This window comes from Trichoderma virens (assembly GCF_000170995.1).
Source record: "Trichoderma virens Gv29-8 chromosome Unknown TRIVIscaffold_88, whole genome shotgun sequence".
Classification (NCBI taxonomy): domain Eukaryota; kingdom Fungi; phylum Ascomycota; class Sordariomycetes; order Hypocreales; family Hypocreaceae; genus Trichoderma; species Trichoderma virens.
In genome coordinates this window covers 170,398-187,481 of record NW_014013661.1, presented here as the reverse complement: position 1 = coordinate 187,481, position 17,084 = coordinate 170,398, and the positions used below count along the sequence as shown (strand labels likewise).

The following is a 17,084-nucleotide window of genomic DNA, read 5'->3' as shown; positions in this document are numbered from 1 at the left end:
GGTGACGGACAGCCTGCGGCGGACGAGGGTTGAGAGGCGTCGAACCAATGGTGGACATGAGGAAGACCTCTGGGGTCGGTTGAATAGAGGCATTTGTGGCTCGGATATTTCCAAAGGGATAGGGGAAAGTTTCAGGGAGACACTTGAATATATCGAGCTCACCACTAGACGACGAGATGGCTACGAGATGGCAGAACCGCAATGCTCTTATATCTACGTTTGTCTGAGAGGGAGGCATGTTTAGATACCTATATTGAAGTTGAACTGCATCATAACGTGCCTTGATTGTAATGAAGAAGCCCTGAACAGTTGAAAGTGAATTTGAACTTTTATTGTATGTAGGAGATGTTCATCCTTGTCGACATTAATAGGTCAATGAATGCATTCATCGTGGTTTGGATATATGAACCTCGCGTGAACAGCTTCCGCGTGCACTTTGGTGTTTTGAACCGTTTGTCATCCATAAAGAGCTAGTTCGTCTAGGTTACTTGAGCATTCAAGAAATGATCACAGTTGGTGTAAAGCAACATCTACAAGCTATTCTGGTTCAGTTTAACCCCTCTACGGCCAAAAATAGACGTCGGTTTGAGCCACATCCATCGCATCGGGAGTGTCAAGGGTCGGTGTAGGTTAGGCTAGCCAGATCGCCAGAGCGACCAGGGGCGCATCACGATGCTTCAGCTCCAGCTCGAAGAAACGAAAAAAATCTTTCGGTTTCAGCTTCGAATAGTTCCATTTCTCGTATCGCAAACCTTCAAGGAATATTGAAGCTGCCTGGAAATAATTTCGGTGCCTTGCGTATAAGGGGGGGGTGTGAATATGGACGAAATAACTGCTGCTGCTGCTGCTATTTCCAAAGATTTAATTCGACTGCCTGAGGAATGGAGTCGCACAGAAGCGGACACGCAACCCCTTGCGCGCCAGATTCCGTCAACGTCAACGTTGCCGCTTCTCGGGTACGATAAGCTAAGCAAAAAAAGTGCCAGCAAATAGAGTGTTACTGCTGGACTGTGCCAGTAAATACCAAGAGCGAAAACCCCAGGATTGCATCACCAGCCGACGCAAGCCCACCAGATGGCGTTAGAGTGGGAGCTGCAAAAGGGCCCCAAATCGCTGGGCAGAGCCGCAAACTCAAGTCAAAGGGGGCCGCGCTCCCCCTGCAAAAGCTTGTGAAGGCAGCCGGATTTTGACCCAAGCCAAGTCCCAGTCCCCCGCTTTTCAAACGACCCAATCTTGCCGTCTGTCATACTGGGAACAAATACGGAGTACGGAGCTCTGAAATTTGGGTGCCTTGGCAGGCTGCTCGATATGAAGATGTGTGATTGGCTGGAAAAGAAGACGACGTAAAAAAAGGGTACTTTCGTAGATGCACCATCACGCCTATTCCTGGTCGATTTTGGAATTTTAGATCATGTGTGGCTTGGACATGGTTTGTACAGTACAGTAGAATGGATCAAATGTGAATGTGCTAACAGAACGAGAGGCCGAAGGGAACGGGAGGGGGAGCAAGCGATGGCCTGTTTCTCGCATGCTTTGGGCCCGTATGCATTACAGTACATGTCGGGTGTTGTACCGACATGGGACAGCAGAGCACAGCAGCGCTTGTGACAAGCGGCGGCCAATACCTGAGGCAGGCTCCTGATACCGTGATGCTGCCGGCGGCCAAGTCATTGGCCGAGACGAATCGATCTGCGTTGGTTGGCGGCAGGGGGATGAGTCAAGCCCGTAGAGATGCATCTCCCAACCTCGTCTTGGTTGTCCAGCCCTATGTGTGGATCGAGAGGAACATGTGGCATTGGCCGGATTTGACATGCATCAGACAGCACAGCACAGCACATTGTCACTGTCCTACATGATGCACAGGGGGGGGCCTGAGATTTGAGCTCTTCCAAGATGCTGCATACAGGTGCTTGCTTGGTTGCTGAGACAGAGCCGCATCTACGCGAGCCCAACAGACAGCGTGAATGAGTGAGACTGTGGATAGGAAGAGCGTCCAGAGTCAGGGCCCATGCATGGAAGGATGAATGCATTACTGCCCATCAGTTGATGCGGATGGAGTGCTTAAGGTATCTACGTGTAGGAGCATGTGCAGTGCTGTACAGCAGGTAGGTGACTCGAATGGAGGAGATGAAGCAGCAATACTGAGTCGCACATACGGAATACAGACATGGACATGGGTGGATCATTTGCAACATGTACGAGTAATACCTTAGTACTTATTGTAGCGTCCGAGATCCAAGAGGTATTACGGCTCGACACCCGGATGGCCCTGATGGCGACGACAATCAACGAATAGAGACCAAGCATCCCTGACTTGCCAAGTACACGGACAGTGGTTGAGCCGCTCCAGCAGGCCGGCACTAACCACCCCAAAGTGGCCACCGAACGATGTGTTCCGTCATGAGCAAAAAAAGAAAAAAAGTAAAATGAAGAAAATAGAAAAAACCACACACAAAAGAGCAGGTCGCAGAAACCTGCCAGCAGCACGCAACTTGGGCGGCCGTTCTGATAGGCGGGCCATCGAGCCATGGGCTGGGCGTCTCTGCGCTTGGGCATTTTCGGTGATTGCCTAAAGCGGATAGCGCGCCTCCAGAGCCAGATGGACTCATTTACATCACTCAAGCTGCTCTTCTCCATACTGGGCGCTGCCATTATTCAATCTTACTCGTTGCTCTACATGCTGCATGTACTCGTACGTAGTACACACCACGGTACTAATGCAGCGCACTGCTTTGCTGGCTGTCGCTGCTTGTGCTTGTACTCTGCTTGGAGCCACTTTTGCAGAGGAAAAAGTCCCCGGATGGCGCCCTCTCATTCAACCACTTCATGCACTTTGATCGTTCCAGCGGTGGCTCAGTCGCTGGCAGGGGAGCATTGGGGGAACTAATCCCAGTGGCGCAGATGCAAGGGAGAGCTCAGACAAGTCAAGTAAGAGAAAAAAAAGTCGAAGAAGCAAACAAGCAAGGGCCTCGAGCGAAGCAATAGGACGAGCCAAGCGGGCATTGTTGGCCCTTTTCTGCGGGTCGAAGCAGCAAGCCACACTCCAGACAAGGACCAACTCAGATGAATTGACCCCTGCACCTGCGCGAGGCTCCACGATAGGCTCAAGGCCGTGCTCGACCTCGCACTGTCGGCACGTCACCAACGGTCACACGAGTGGGAAGAGGTTGTCCCTGGTTTTCGTTTGCTTCTGCGCCGTCTGTGGCGCTGGCGATTGCAACCCGCGTTCTTGGGAAGCTGTTTACGACAAGACCAGACCAGACAAGACAGGATCGAAAGAGGATGCAGTTAATAATACTTGTCTATCGTCTCCCACAGACAGGTAATTACTAATATCAGTAATACTCGTACGAGTACATACTGTACCGCGATGCAAGGGAGTAATAATAGCATTGTCTCCTTTTTGTCAGCGCAGTAATTAGCACGAGCTGCTAGCAACGCGCTCCGACTGACCTCATACACTGGCGGAAGACGAGTCTGGCTTTCTGGCTCTCGAGAGCCGGGGAACTCGTCCGGACGGCCAAGGTCGCACTGCTGCGCTGCTGATTTCCGACCCGGAATACACGGGAGCAGAGATGGCGTCTTGTCTCTCGCGATAGCGGCGAGACCTGGGCTGCTATCACGGGTAGCCGGTCCTCTGCCGGCTCCCTTGCGCCAGTGCAGGTGCCGGCCCCCAAAACGCCGCTCGCAGCCACTGGCAGCCACCTACAGCAGCACCGCTAGAGGCGTGCTACTGATCGATGGCGCTGCGACGGCGCTGCGCCAGCGGAGTTCTGTTAGTGCTCCAGGTCCCGTTGCGGCTCTCGCTATCTCCAGCAACCTCAGTGACAGGGATCCGCCTCCTCCGCAGCGCTTACGCCTCAGCCCACACGCGCGCTATGCCTAAACAGGCCGGCCTGTTAGGCAGCAGCCTGCGGTGGGCTGAGTCCGCCTGGTTTCTAATCACGCCGCTTCTGGCTGCATTTCTTGTCGTCTTCTCATCCCTCGACCTCGTTTCTCAGCATTTCCAGCGGCCTCTCGAGTGGTACACATACACATAGCGAGCCTGTCGTCTCGTTTTCCCTCGTCACTTGCCTGTGCTCTGCTGCTCTTCGTACCGCTGCTCGTACTTTGCACCTTGCACTCCTCTCTCGCGCACACGCCCCCCGGCTCTCCGCTTTCCATTCCACTCCCTCGAGCTGTCTCGGGTCCTCTCTGGTCTACTCCTCCCCCGTCTGTGCCGAGTCCTTGCGTTCATATATCCAATTTGCGCCCCGTCTTCCGTCGAGGCTTTTTTTTTTCGCATCTCTCCGGCTACTTCGCATCTCTCCTTTCTCATCAGATCTCATCTCAAGACGTTATTGCTCCTCCTCCGGCATCATTCGTGCACAGCCTGCTCGAAGCGAACTACGCCTCCAAACATCAGCGTGCAATTGAGCCTGCCTCTGCCCGAGATTGATCGTCTGGACACTGTCTGCTTTCCATTGACAGCCGCCACTGGTTCGCTTGCCCATTCAGCACTGTGGGTTTCGACCGCCCATACACATTGAGCCTGCTAATTGGTATGGGCTACCCTTTTCTTTATTCATATATCTGTCCTGTCCCCTTCCCTGCTGGCCTTGACGCCTCAAAATCTGCCGTTTCCTTTTCGGTGTTTGCATAGCCCTCGTCTATCTCGGGCCTGTGACTCACACACCTATCGACCCTCCCAAAGAGCCTCACTGTAACATCTGTCTATCGACAAGGGAGCTAACCGCTTGTTGCTACGTTGTTAGGACTCTTGTGGCATATCTCATACATCTTCCCCACCTAGGGAAGTAAAAAAAAAAAAAGACAATCCAGATCTAAGCCAGCCATGTCTTTCTCAACGAACCCCCGCAGAAGGACTCCGGTGACTCGTACCGGAGCCGACTGTGAAGGCTTGTCTCTTAAGACGGCCATGGTCCTCCGAAAGGGTGCCACCTTCCACTCTCCTACATCTCCCAACGCTTCATCCTCAGACGACGACTTCGTCCCTCCTCGGCTTACGAGGTCACAATCTGACTTTGATGATGTCGTCGACGCAAGCCGCCGTCGTATTGCTATGACTCTGAACGATATCGACGAGGCCCTCTCCAAAGCTCAAGACCTCTCGCTGTCCGACAAGAGCCCCCGGGCCAAGACATTCCGGGACACAAGCTTGCCTGTCCCTCGCGGCTTCCTCGACCTTCCGGTCGTCGACCCCGCAATGAACAAAACCGAGTCTGAGCGACGGGTTCTACGCCCGCGCTCTGTTCGTCGCACAAGAAACCATGCCTCCGACAGCGGCATTGGCAGCTCAGTCGTCTCCAACAATGACAAGACTGCCGTTGAATCAACAAAGAAGCCTCAGGCCACCGCCCTGACAAGGTCGGCCGCCTCGAGCACTACCGCGATGCTTCCCAGCCTCAGCCACCGCGCTGTTAACCGCATCCGCGAACACACTCTCCGCCCCCTACTGGAGAAGCCTACGCTCAAGGACTTTGAGCCTATCGTTCTGGATGTGCCCCGACGCATTCGATCCAAGGAAATTATTTGCCTGCGAGATCTTGAGAAGACCTTGATCTTTATGGCACCGGTAAGTCGACTTCTTACAGATGATGGTGTTTGGGGTGATGCTTATCGGATGTTACGTCAAAAGGAAAAGGCCAAGTCCGCCGCCTTATACCTTGATTTCTGCCTCACGTCCGTCCGCTGCATTCAGGCCACAGTCGAATATCTCACCGACCGCGAGCAAATTCGCCCCGGCGACCGACCTTACACTAACGGATACTTTATCGACCTGAAGGAGCAGATCTACCAGTACGGCAAGCAACTTGCTGCCATCAAGGAAAAGGGCAGCCTTGCCGACGACATGGATATTGACCAGTATGTACCGCGCTTTATACCTCTCGTAGACTTGGAGAGCCCTGCTAATGCCCCGTCAAGAACTGACGAGGTTCGCCTCTATGGCGGCATCGCTGAGAATGGCCGCCCTGCTGAGCTTGTCCGCATCAAGAAGGACGGCACTGCCATCTCAATGGCCACCGGAAAGGTAATTGACATGGCCGAATCCCCTACGCCGCTCAAGCGCTCCCTGAGCGAGCAGCGCGAGGACGAGGAGGAGATTATGCGCTCCATGGCCCGTCGGAAGAAGAATGCCAGCCCTGAGGAGCTGGCTCCCAAGAAATGCCGCGAGCCTGGCTGCACCAAGGAGTTCAAGCGCCCCTGCGACCTCACCAAGCACGAGAAGACTCACTCTCGTCCCTGGAAGTGCCCCATCCCCACTTGCAAGTACCACGACTATGGCTGGCCCACTGAGAAGGAAATGGACCGCCACATCAATGACAAGCACTCGGATGCCCCAGCCATGTTTGAGTGTCTGTTCAAGCCTTGCCCGTATAAGTCGAAGCGTGAGTCAAACTGCAAGCAGCACATGGAGAAGGCTCACGGCTGGACCTATGTCCGCACCAAGACCAACGGCAAGAAGGCCCCCAGCCAGAACGGCTCCGTTGCCCAGCAGACCCCTCCTCTTGGCACCGTCTCTACTCCTTCAACCACGCCCAGCTACAGCGTTCCCACGCCTCCTCAGGATCAGGGCATGACTGGCGACTTCCCGCTCTACCCCACCAATGCCGACTGGTTCGCCACTTACGGTGTGCAACCTGACGCCATTGATGCTATGGACCTGGTCCTGGAGAACCCCTCTCCCGTTTCTGCCACATCCTCGTACGAGCAGTACCCTCCCTACCAGAACGGCTCCACTTTTATCATTAATGATGAGGATATCTATGCCGCCCACGTACAGATTCCTGCCCAGCTCCCTACTCCTGAGCAGGTTTACAGCAAAATGATGCCTCAGCAGATGCCGGTCTATCACGCCCAACCCCAGCCCTGCGCCACTGTCCCCATCTTGGGCCAACCGCAGTTCTCTCCCAATGCGCAGCAGAATGCAGTACTGTACACCCCGACCTCACTGCGCGAGGTTGATGAAGGCTTTGACGAGTCGTATGCCGCAGATGGCGCCGACTTTCAGCTTTTCCCGGCGACAGTGGACAAGACGGATGTTTTCCAATCCCTATTTACCGAAATTCCAAGCGCGAATCTTGGCTTCTCTCAAACCACTCAGCCAGACATCTTCCAGCAAATAGATTGGACCAACCTTGACATCTAAAGACTTCAAAATAAAAGATTGACAGAACCATCCCCACAACGTCTTTGCCATTGTACAAGATGTTATCAACACTTTACTCATTCACCACTACACTTATTGTTTTTTTAACGACTTTATGAGAAGGGTTCGGCAGTTTTAATGATAAAAGGATTGCCTTGTGTATTAAAGATTTTTTTTCTGACTTTTTTTTTCCATTCTCATTCTCATTTCCACCTGGGTGGGTGTTTCATGTTGGAAGGAATCACTGAAACATAGCTGGATGTTTGGCCATACGGGCCGCAGAGGAGGAAAAACAGCTGGGTTGGATATGGACATTGACAAGCACTGCGATCCTTTGAGACGCTGATATTTGGCTTGCAGGGGTAAAGTTTGACTTTTTTCAACTCTATAAGAATGATAGAAGATTTATCCCACCTCTCTGTGTATGTGCCATTGTGACTTGATGTTTTATGTGATTGGTGAATGTGTAGTAGTTCCATGCTTGGTAGAAAAAAATAATTATCATATGCCCAAACAGTTGGCTTGTTCTCAGGTGCCAAAAAGATAATTCTCCGATACTGGGAATCGAACCCAGGGCTGCTCGGATCTTCAACTGAAGTTGAGAGCGAGCGATGTTAGCCACTACACCATATCGGATGTTGAGATCAAGCGGATGGTTGTCGCTTGACTCGTTGAGTGGTGGGGACGTGAAGTAGATGATAACCCTTTCGCAGAATCTAGGCCGTGTCAGTGGTAGACTTTTTTTCGAACGAATAGGAACAAATCGCGTCGCGTGATGGGAGAGAGATAACGCTAATGTAGGCCAAGATGGATGGGGGTGGCAAAAAAAAGAGAGAGGTGGTGGAGGGCGGAAGGGGCAAAAAGAGAAATTGGACTCCGATACTGGGAATCGAACCCAGGGCTGCTCGGGTCTTAATGAGAGCGAGCGATGTTAGCCACTACACCATATCGGATGTTGCTTGTTGAAGGAAGTTGTGCTATTTGTGTATAGATTGGTTTAGGGAATGGGTGAGGACTTGTACGCTGGAGTTTGCGGATATTGGCGTCGCATAAATACCTGTAACTTACACTGATTCTGTTTAAATCCAGTCCTCATTTTGCGGTGATATTGAAGATAAAAACACTATGTATCATATCCCTTGGCTATAGCTTGCCTCATAACTCACGATTGACTGCAAGAGTACCAGTGGCGCTATGTCAAACAGCATCCGCATACCTATGACTACGATGCTGGATTGTGGTCGGTTTCGCCTCGTCTACTAGGCCTTGGGAGGGGTTAAAATTGCTGTGAAGACTTTCACGCCCGCCCCTACCCGCCCTTACCCGTCATCCTTCGTCGGAGAGGACAGGCGAAACCCCGATAAGTGACACTCCGTTGTGGAATTAGACATGGACATATTCTTCCAGGTCTGGATGAAGACTATTGACGGGAAATTACGGCAAGGTAGTCGACGAATTCCTATCAATATAGATCGCAAGATGCTACATGGATTGCCTAATTTAACAAACAAGACTGATGAAGTAAGTAGAGGGATAGTGAGTGGTACATGGCTTCACTAGTTGAGCATTCCACCTTGTGCGGCTACATCTGTTGTTTGACTGTGTTCCGTTCTACAAGCGATGAAATAACGACCTTGTACCGTTTGCTATCGCTGGCAGCATGAAAAGACGATAAGTTGTAATGTCTCTCACAATTCATAATTGACTGCACACGAGCACTAGTGGTATAATGCTATTTAGCAGCATCAGCTTATGTACATGTAACTGTAGCTACGATGTTGGGTTGTAGTTGGTTCTAGGCTCACCTATCCAGGCCTTGGGAGGTGTTAAAAATGCTGTGAAACCCGGACGCCATCGCCGCTCCCCCCTGTATTCGCCCCCGGGAGGAGGGCCGGTGAAGCCGGGATCGATAAGTGACACCCCGTACTCCGTCGCGGAAATAATATGGACATGTTCTTTCAGACCTGGATGATAACACTGGTGAGAAAGGTATGGCAATGTAGCCGATGAATATAGTGGTACACGGCTTCATTGGCTGTGCATTTCACCTTGTGTCTCTAAACTTGTTATTCGACAGTATTCCATTATATGAACGATGAAATAAAGATTTTGCACCGGGTAGCACAGAAATGGGATCAATTGTACGTGTATTTACATTGTGGTCCACCAAATACTTAATTGAGGGCGACGAGGTATGACCATTGCTCAAAGGGGCCACTGAGAGTAAAAAGACCACCGCCTGGGCAAGCTCCGACACCGAGAAGTGCATTGACAAGGTTCTATCATTTTTAAGACATGTCAGTATTAGCCACGACCTTCAATAGATACGTGAGAAACGTACAGTGCAGATCAGCTCGGATGTAATAAAGCGAAGGGCCTGTTACTCAGGAAGTTAGTATTGGTATCGGCGATTGCCCAATGGATAAGTTACGTACAAGCTCGACGCCGTAGATGTGACCATCTTCTGCTAGGATTCCGTCCTCGAGGGCGGTGTAGGAGATTTGTAGTGCCTCGGATGGAAAGGTGGACTGGGCGCAGAGTTTATTGCCCCAGTCGACCTTGATTTGGGGATCGAGATCAAGGATGGACTGAGGGACGGTGGCTGGTTGTCCTGGTATGGGGAAGCAGATTCGCTGATCGGCTGTCGCGGAGAAGGCGAGGCAAAGGGTGGTGAAGATTGCTGTTGTCAACCGCATGGTGGAGATGGGGTTTGTTGCTCCTTGATTCAAGAGGTGATGAGAAGGGATGGAGTGATGGATTGGTTGATTGAGACAGATTGGTAGGCCTCTCTATTTATATGTATAGATATATATTTGATGTTAACTTGTAAAGGCTTCATCTACTATGCAATGGACACACATATCAGATATTGGTTTCTCCATATATCGAATACCCATGGCCGATAGGTGGAAGAGTTTCGATGTTTGCTGTCCGATGTATATTGTCTAGATTAGGAAGGTTGCAGTAAGCTTAAGTCTTTTAAGGTCGAAGTATAACAAACTCTGCGTCTTAGCGAGGTGCCGAAACGCAGCAAGTTTCTATTCTAGATTACCTCTAACTACTGCTTTGAAGGAGGCATTGTAGACAGGAGTAATTGCTGTGTTTTACGAGTAGTTTCTTAAATTTGGTCAGATATTCGCGCATCCTTTGGCATGATACGAGAGAAGACGTTCGAAATTGAGCCTAAGGACCATTTATCCGCGCTGTTTATGCCAACCATCTGATGCAAAAGCACAAGACATTGCACGGTTATATTTCCGCGAGGAGAAATTGCATGTTGATTACATATAATTCTGTTCTGGGGCGGTAGGAATAATGCAACTCCGCATGGACCCAGCATGTTCTCGGCTCTACAAAGGGATTAAACGCATATTACCAATCAATGGTATTTTTAGATACCGATGATCTTTAATGCCATGTAACCGATGGTATGATTTCATTAATCTTGAAAAGATGGCGACTGGTGGTTACGAGAGTGCGCTATTCGTATCAGATGCTGCATGTAAGCAGCATGTTGTATCAGAGAGCCAAGCTTTATAGGCGCAATACGATTTACGAGTTAGCTTATCCATTTGGGTGGGCATCTAGATCTGCTTTAATAATTGCCTAAATGCACATATACACAAATGAGATATTGCTACCTCTTCACGAGCTCGTTTGCTGCCTCACTTCATCACACCAGTACCCGCCATCGGTCTGCATTTCTCCAGGAATGGCATTTGGATCGGCCCGATTGTTTGCTAGAAAGATGAATTATTTGTGTAGAGAGTAAAGCTACATGTGCGTCTGCAATCTGGGTAAAAGGACATGATAATTCGGCGGTTGCTGCAAGAAGTATCCAGCCGTTTTGGCTAAAATTCGCGTTGTGCATTTTACCAATGCTGTTCACTTGAGGGAAGTGACATGTGACGAGGCATTGATGACGAATAATTGCTATTTAAAGCAAGAAATGGATCACAGGCTTGACACTTTATAATATTCGAGGCCAATCTCATGAGCAAACTAAGCCTATCAAGAATGCAGATTATGGATAATATACTCATTTGACATGGAATATTTATACATCTACACTAATTAAGATTTTCCGAGCTGATTGACGGCAAGTTGCTAATGTAAGATGCCTAATTGGTCTATCAATGGATATGCAGACAAATATTATCCGTATAGCGATCGTATAAGTATAGTATATATAGCTGGTAGATACCTGTGACATCCTGTACGCTCGCTCAAACGCTTATTGCCTTGTCACAAAAGCGTTTGGAGCTCAGAGACTGCATGGTGCGATGTGCCGTGCATCAAGATCCGGTTCCAGCTCGGAGGTAATTATGGATAACTATGATCATTTTCAAGGCTTTGCCTGTTTCCAAGAATGGATAGAAAATAATTTCCTCCTCGAATCCGTTCAGGAAAACGATACACTGGGCTCATTGAGGTTGCCTCTTTGATGGCTCTCTTCTTCACCATGGCGCTCGGTGGTCGACATGAAGGTGTATTAACATAAATCATCTCACAGAACAGCGTTTGGAAACTATATTTCTAAAACACGCAATGCCCCATAAGTAATCGGCTGCTTCGATATCATCCACAAACCATTTCTCATCTGCTTAGTAACGGTGGGACTAAGTATATGAATCTATGTGATCTGAAAACCTTACAATATACGATGCATTGTATCAAGCAGGCAAGAGTTTGACTATCCAGATAAGATAACACTTCTGGATCCTGTTCTAAAATAGAGGAATTCTTAAATTCATTGATGAAAGGAATTGCTCCTTGAGTGATCTCAAACTGAAATCGTTTTGTCTGTCAATGTGAGGGGGTAATGATGTGAGTGATCTCGCCCATCACCCGCCGCATTGGTGTTAGACGTTAGAAGACACTGTCAGCGATAATATACCACGCTGCCTCTATTCGCCTTTGATAAGAGAACTGCAGCCTGCTATGTAGCGGATAAAAGATTGGGGCGCATCTTAATGCGGCGTGCCTCGGAGGAAATGAAGTTCGAACATTTTCATATCAGCACCGCAAGTGCAATATTTGTATTATTCGCTTGCCTCATTTGTATCACTACTGCATCTATTTCATCCTCGTGTGGAGAATAGTAAGCGACGATTGGTTGCCCACTCCTCAGTCATTTAGGCATCAGCACCCCCAACATGAATCCTCCCTTGTAGGACTGCATAGTATTGGCGACCCAGAACGCCAATTGAGCTGATATGCGCTGGCAGGCTGTGTGGCGCATTTGTCGCACAATATCACCTATCACCTGTCCGCACAGATTAATGATCGCGGTGATTGGGCCCTGTCTTGAGATCCTTGTTACCTCAGCCACCTCTTGCTTATAACTAATTTACTATCCATCTTATATGAAGCGACGTGAATAGAAAATAACTAGGCAGCAGCTACTAGTCTCATTAAATCCGGGCAAACGACTGGCATGCTTGAGCTTGAGTGCTCACTTGTTTGACAGGCTCCCTTGAGTTGGATTAATACACCGATTGACTCATCGATGGGGAGTAGAAGTATAAATTTACGTACTTTTATTTACTTCTTTCCCGTTCATAAATGATCTTTGTGCTCATCTGTAAATTTTGAATTTGAATCTTAATTGAAGCACATCATTCCAAAGCCTTTCCCTGTGGTCCTTCTACAATGGATGGCAACGTGGGAGAGGTCCTTGACCAACAGCCACACACGGAATGCAGAAGCGACGCCTCTAATTTTGTTAAAGGAGGTGCTGCAATTGACGAAGTTCTCTCACCCCAGGCTTCAGACCAAAATGTCGAGGACACGGATAATACAGCAAGCGTGCAGGACGATACGGACAGCGAGCTCCCGTGTGTGACTCCTGTGACTACTTCATCTGAGGACGCAGATGAAAGCAACACTCCTTCAGAACAATCCACTTGTTCGGAAGTGGATGACCCAAAAGTAGCTGATGTCTGTTCGGTAGCGGGTGATCAGCCATCTGCACAAGTGCCAGTCGACGAGAGTGAAAAAAGCCCAGATGTCGATGAGACGCCTGCTGCTAAAACTGAACCAGAGTCGGCGATTACTACGAATGGCGAGGAAAGTGAAGCCAAAGACATCGAAACAACAAAAACCGAATCTCAAGATGTCGTTGGAGAAGATGAAGATCAGACCAACTCCGACAATGATGAGGACATTACATTTTTATTTGATGAAGAAGCACATAAAAAACAATCAGAAAATGAGAATAAGACTGAAGAAAAGACTGAATCCAGCCCTGGAAACGAACCTGAAGTTGATCCTGCCACCATAGCGTTGCCTGCATCGCCTTATTTTAATCCCTTTGACAATAAGCCAAGCTCTCGTCGTGGCTCTATTGACGATATTCCTTCTCTAGACGACACACCAGCATCTGACGAACTCCCAGTGGAGTCATTTGCAAAACAAGATTGGATACGCCAGAAAGAGAGGCTAGGGGGGAAGAGCGACGCCCTGGACAAAGTCATGGAAATGGTTGGTCTAGAGTCCGCCAAGATGGTATTTTTGGAGGTGAAAGCCATGATTGATGCGTCGCGCAGTCGGCAAGGGCGTCTGAGACGACAGGATCTTAATCTGGTGCTAATGGGAAACCCAGGAACTGGTAAGCCGACTATCTAGCTTATCCTCTCGCCTTGATTATTACAGCAACCCCGTCTCTCAGTGAAAAGAGAACACTATCTTGAAGCATGGAATATCACCGGTCTCACATAATCAAGCTCACGATGTCGGATCATCCTATGTTAGCAAATTACTGACTAGTACCTTTAGGAAAGAGATCCTTGGCAAAGCTCTACTTTGAGTTTCTCCGTGACTGCGAGGTCTGGGGCCGGGATTCGAGCTCTCATGTTTTTGTAGAGAAATCAGGTCACACGCTCACCTCGAGATCACACATGAGAGAACTCAAAGACGCTATTGCAAAAGGCGTAAGTCAATATCTATGCGCAAACCAGATGCTTCGACAGTTTACTAAGTTTGTATTAGGTGCTTTATATCAGCGATGTGGAATTTGCGGATGGCGACTCACGCGCGTACTTAATGGAGATATTGAAAGACCTTGCTGAGAAAGTTGTCATTGTTCTTTCGGGTTCTTTCGATCGCATGCCGGCCGTTCTGGGAAGTTCTCCAGCCGCTAGGTGGCTGTTTCCACGCCAATTGCAGCTCGAAGATTACACGGATGATGAGCTCAGACGAATATTCGTTAGAATGGTCGCTGAAAACTCGTTCAAAATGGAACAAGGACCTCTGGGACCATTTCCGCGCATATTGGCGCAGCGTGTAGGCCGTGGCCGTGAGGAAACTGGATTCGGAAACGTACACGAACTTCGTCTGTCATATGGAAAAATACTTGAGCGGCACTCTGCCCGCATTCGACAGAGGTTATCAGAGATTGAGGACTCGTGGACTGAGCCTCTGCCAGACGAAAACTTATTGACTGGGCAGGACATCATTGGGCCTGAGCCTGAGGACGTCCGAACGAAGAGCAAGGCATGGAAAGAGCTTCAAAAGATGGCGGGGCTGGAAGATATCAAGACTGCAGTCAACCAGCTCCTCAGCCGGTCAAAAATCAACTATCAAAGGGAGATTAACGGCATGAAGCTACTCAAGACATCTTTGAACAGGATTTTCATTGGACCTCCTGGCACAGGAAAGACAACTGTGGCCAAGCTATACGGTCAAATCCTGGCCGACATTGGGTTGGTCTCAAGCCGAAAGGTCATCTACAAGACCCCTGGCGACTTCATCGGCCAATACATCGGTGAATCAGAGACCAAGACCAGCGCCATTCTTGATTCGACCAAAGGTAAGATTTTGATCATAGACGACGCGCATATGTTTTACCATGGCGCCGAGCTCGGATCAGACGAATCTGATGAGTTCCGACTGGCTTGTATCGACATTCTCGTCTCCAAGATCCACAACAAGCCGGGTGAAGATCGTTGCGTGATCCTCGTCGGATACCCAGATAGGATGGAGAATATGCTCCAAAAGTGCAATCCAGGTTTGAGACGTCGGTTTCCTCTCGAGGAAGCTTTCCGGTTCGATGATTATGATGACAACCGGCTCCAAGAGATTCTCAACCTCAAGATGGAGGAAGACGGAATCAGGGCCTCACCAGAAGCCATGAAGGTTGTGTCAGAACTCCTGCGCCGGGCAAGAGACAGACCAAACTTCGGTAATGGTGGCGATGTCGTCAACTTTTTGAACCAGGCCAAGGTCAGGCACAGGGAGAGGATGTCGAAGATAACGGATGTTGAGATGATGGATATTGTGCTTCAGCCTGAGGATTTCGATCCCAAATATAACCGAGGCGCCACAGCCGCTGAAAGATGCCGGGCGCTCTTTGACGGACTTATTGGATTTGAAGACACTATCCAGCGCTTCGAGACCTACCAGCGCATTGCTGAGAACCTGAGACTCAACAATAAGGATCCTAGAAACATCATCCCGTTCACGTACATCTTCAAGGGTCCTCCGGGCACTGGAAAAACGCACACTGCTCGCATCATTGGCCAAATCTTTTATGACATGGGATTTCTCTCCACCAATGAAGTGATTGAGTGCTCCGCAACCCACCTTATAGGAAAGTATGTCGGCCACACTGGTCCAAAGGTGGTTGAACTGTTTGAACGGTCATTGGGAAAAGTCTTGTTCATCGACGAGGCGTATCGCCTGGCATCTGGTGGCCGAAATAGCTTTACAAATGAGGCAGTTGGAGAGATTGTCGATTGCATGACCAAGCCACGCTATTACCGTAAAATGGTCATTGTCATGGCCGGATATACGCAGGACATGGACCATCTCATGAAGGTCAATGCCGGACTACGGGGCCGCTTCGCCACGGAGATAATGTTCACTCCCATGAGCCCGGAGTCTGCCTTGCAGCATCTCTGCAATCTGATAGCCAAGCAAGACATCGAGCTTCTGGAATCCGAGGACGATTCGAACGTCAGCGAATCAATGATAATGATGAGTCTTTTTACTCAGCTAGCTAGAACAAAAGGCTGGTCAAACGGACGAGATATGCAGACACTTGCCGGCGTGGTGACAGAGTATGTGTATGGAAATTTGAATGGCTTTGGACAGGGGCAAGGGGGAGGGCTGTACATCACAAGGAAGGATTTGATCAGATTGATGAGGGACATGCTTCAGCAACGAATGAAAGGGGGGCTAAACGAATTAGAACTAAAAGAAGTAGACTAAACTAATATGTGAACAAAACTGGGAAGGAAAAGAAAAAGAAAAATGAATAAAAACAAAACGAAAAGAAAGCTCATGCATCCTCGGGTTCCCAGGGCTCAGTAGTTTCACGTAAAGGGTTTCGTTTCGCAATATGTGTTACTTTGCCTTCTTCACCAAACGGTGGCCAATACACCCTATTGGCTCAACAAGGAACCAAAAGCAGTGAGGACCAGACCATTGCGTGATGGTACCATCACTGTCTTCGTTCATACCAAGGGATCTCGAGGTACTCCTTCAATTACTGGGCATTCAACGCTGGGTCTCTATGAAACGTCTTGTTGCCAAATTCTTCAAGATAAGCATGGTTCAAATAAGAATTGTAGTCAACATTTGTGCAAGCATCTCCTCTGGCTTTACTTTCAGCGACGCCATCGTCCTCTTCGCTCTTGTAAAATGGCCCATGCACCTTGTAAGAGAACTTGTCGACTGTGTGCTCGTAGCACTTGAAGCAGTACCGGATACTGTGGTTGCACCCGGTTTGTGTCCAATAGGAACCCACGATATCCAGTAAGAATCAACTCGTTAGCATCTCTCTTTGGTTCAGTGTATTTCCACCACCTAATTCTATGCTGGGAATAAGAATTCATGTACTTACCGTAAGGCAGCTCCAGCAGCTTAGTAACTTTGGATGCCCGGATCTGCTCTCGTGCAAATATACGTCCCACTGCTTTATCTTGTCGCTTCC

At 49.1% G+C, this 17,084-nt stretch overlaps 3 protein-coding genes across 3 annotated transcripts; 2 read left to right on the top strand and 1 right to left on the bottom strand.

The window, feature by feature from the left end:
• Positions 1 to 4,834: 4,834 nt before the first annotated feature.
• TRIVIDRAFT_88565 (uncharacterized protein) lies at positions 4,835 to 7,563 on the top strand (the record flags this gene model as incomplete). The annotated part of the gene is made up of 3 exons (XM_014096178.1): positions 4,835 to 5,575; positions 5,639 to 5,865; positions 5,926 to 7,563. The coding sequence occupies 3 exons, from the start codon at positions 4,835 to 4,837 to the stop codon at positions 7,148 to 7,150; spliced, it is 2,193 nt and encodes a 730-aa protein (XP_013951653.1).
• Positions 7,564 to 9,324: 1,761 nt separating this feature from the next.
• Positions 9,325 to 9,846, bottom strand: TRIVIDRAFT_43201 (uncharacterized protein; the record flags this gene model as incomplete). Its single annotated transcript, XM_014096528.1, has 3 exons — positions 9,325 to 9,429; positions 9,492 to 9,527; positions 9,586 to 9,846. The coding sequence occupies 3 exons, from the start codon at positions 9,844 to 9,846 to the stop codon at positions 9,325 to 9,327; spliced, it is 402 nt and encodes a 133-aa protein (XP_013952003.1).
• A 4,411-nt stretch (positions 9,847 to 14,257) lies between these two features.
• On the top strand, positions 14,258 to 16,387 carry TRIVIDRAFT_182880 (uncharacterized protein; the record flags this gene model as incomplete). The annotated part of the gene is made up of 1 exon (XM_014096177.1): positions 14,258 to 16,387. The coding sequence occupies one exon, from the start codon at positions 14,258 to 14,260 to the stop codon at positions 16,358 to 16,360; it is 2,103 nt and encodes a 700-aa protein (XP_013951652.1).
• Between the last annotated feature and the right edge of the window lie 697 nt (positions 16,388 to 17,084).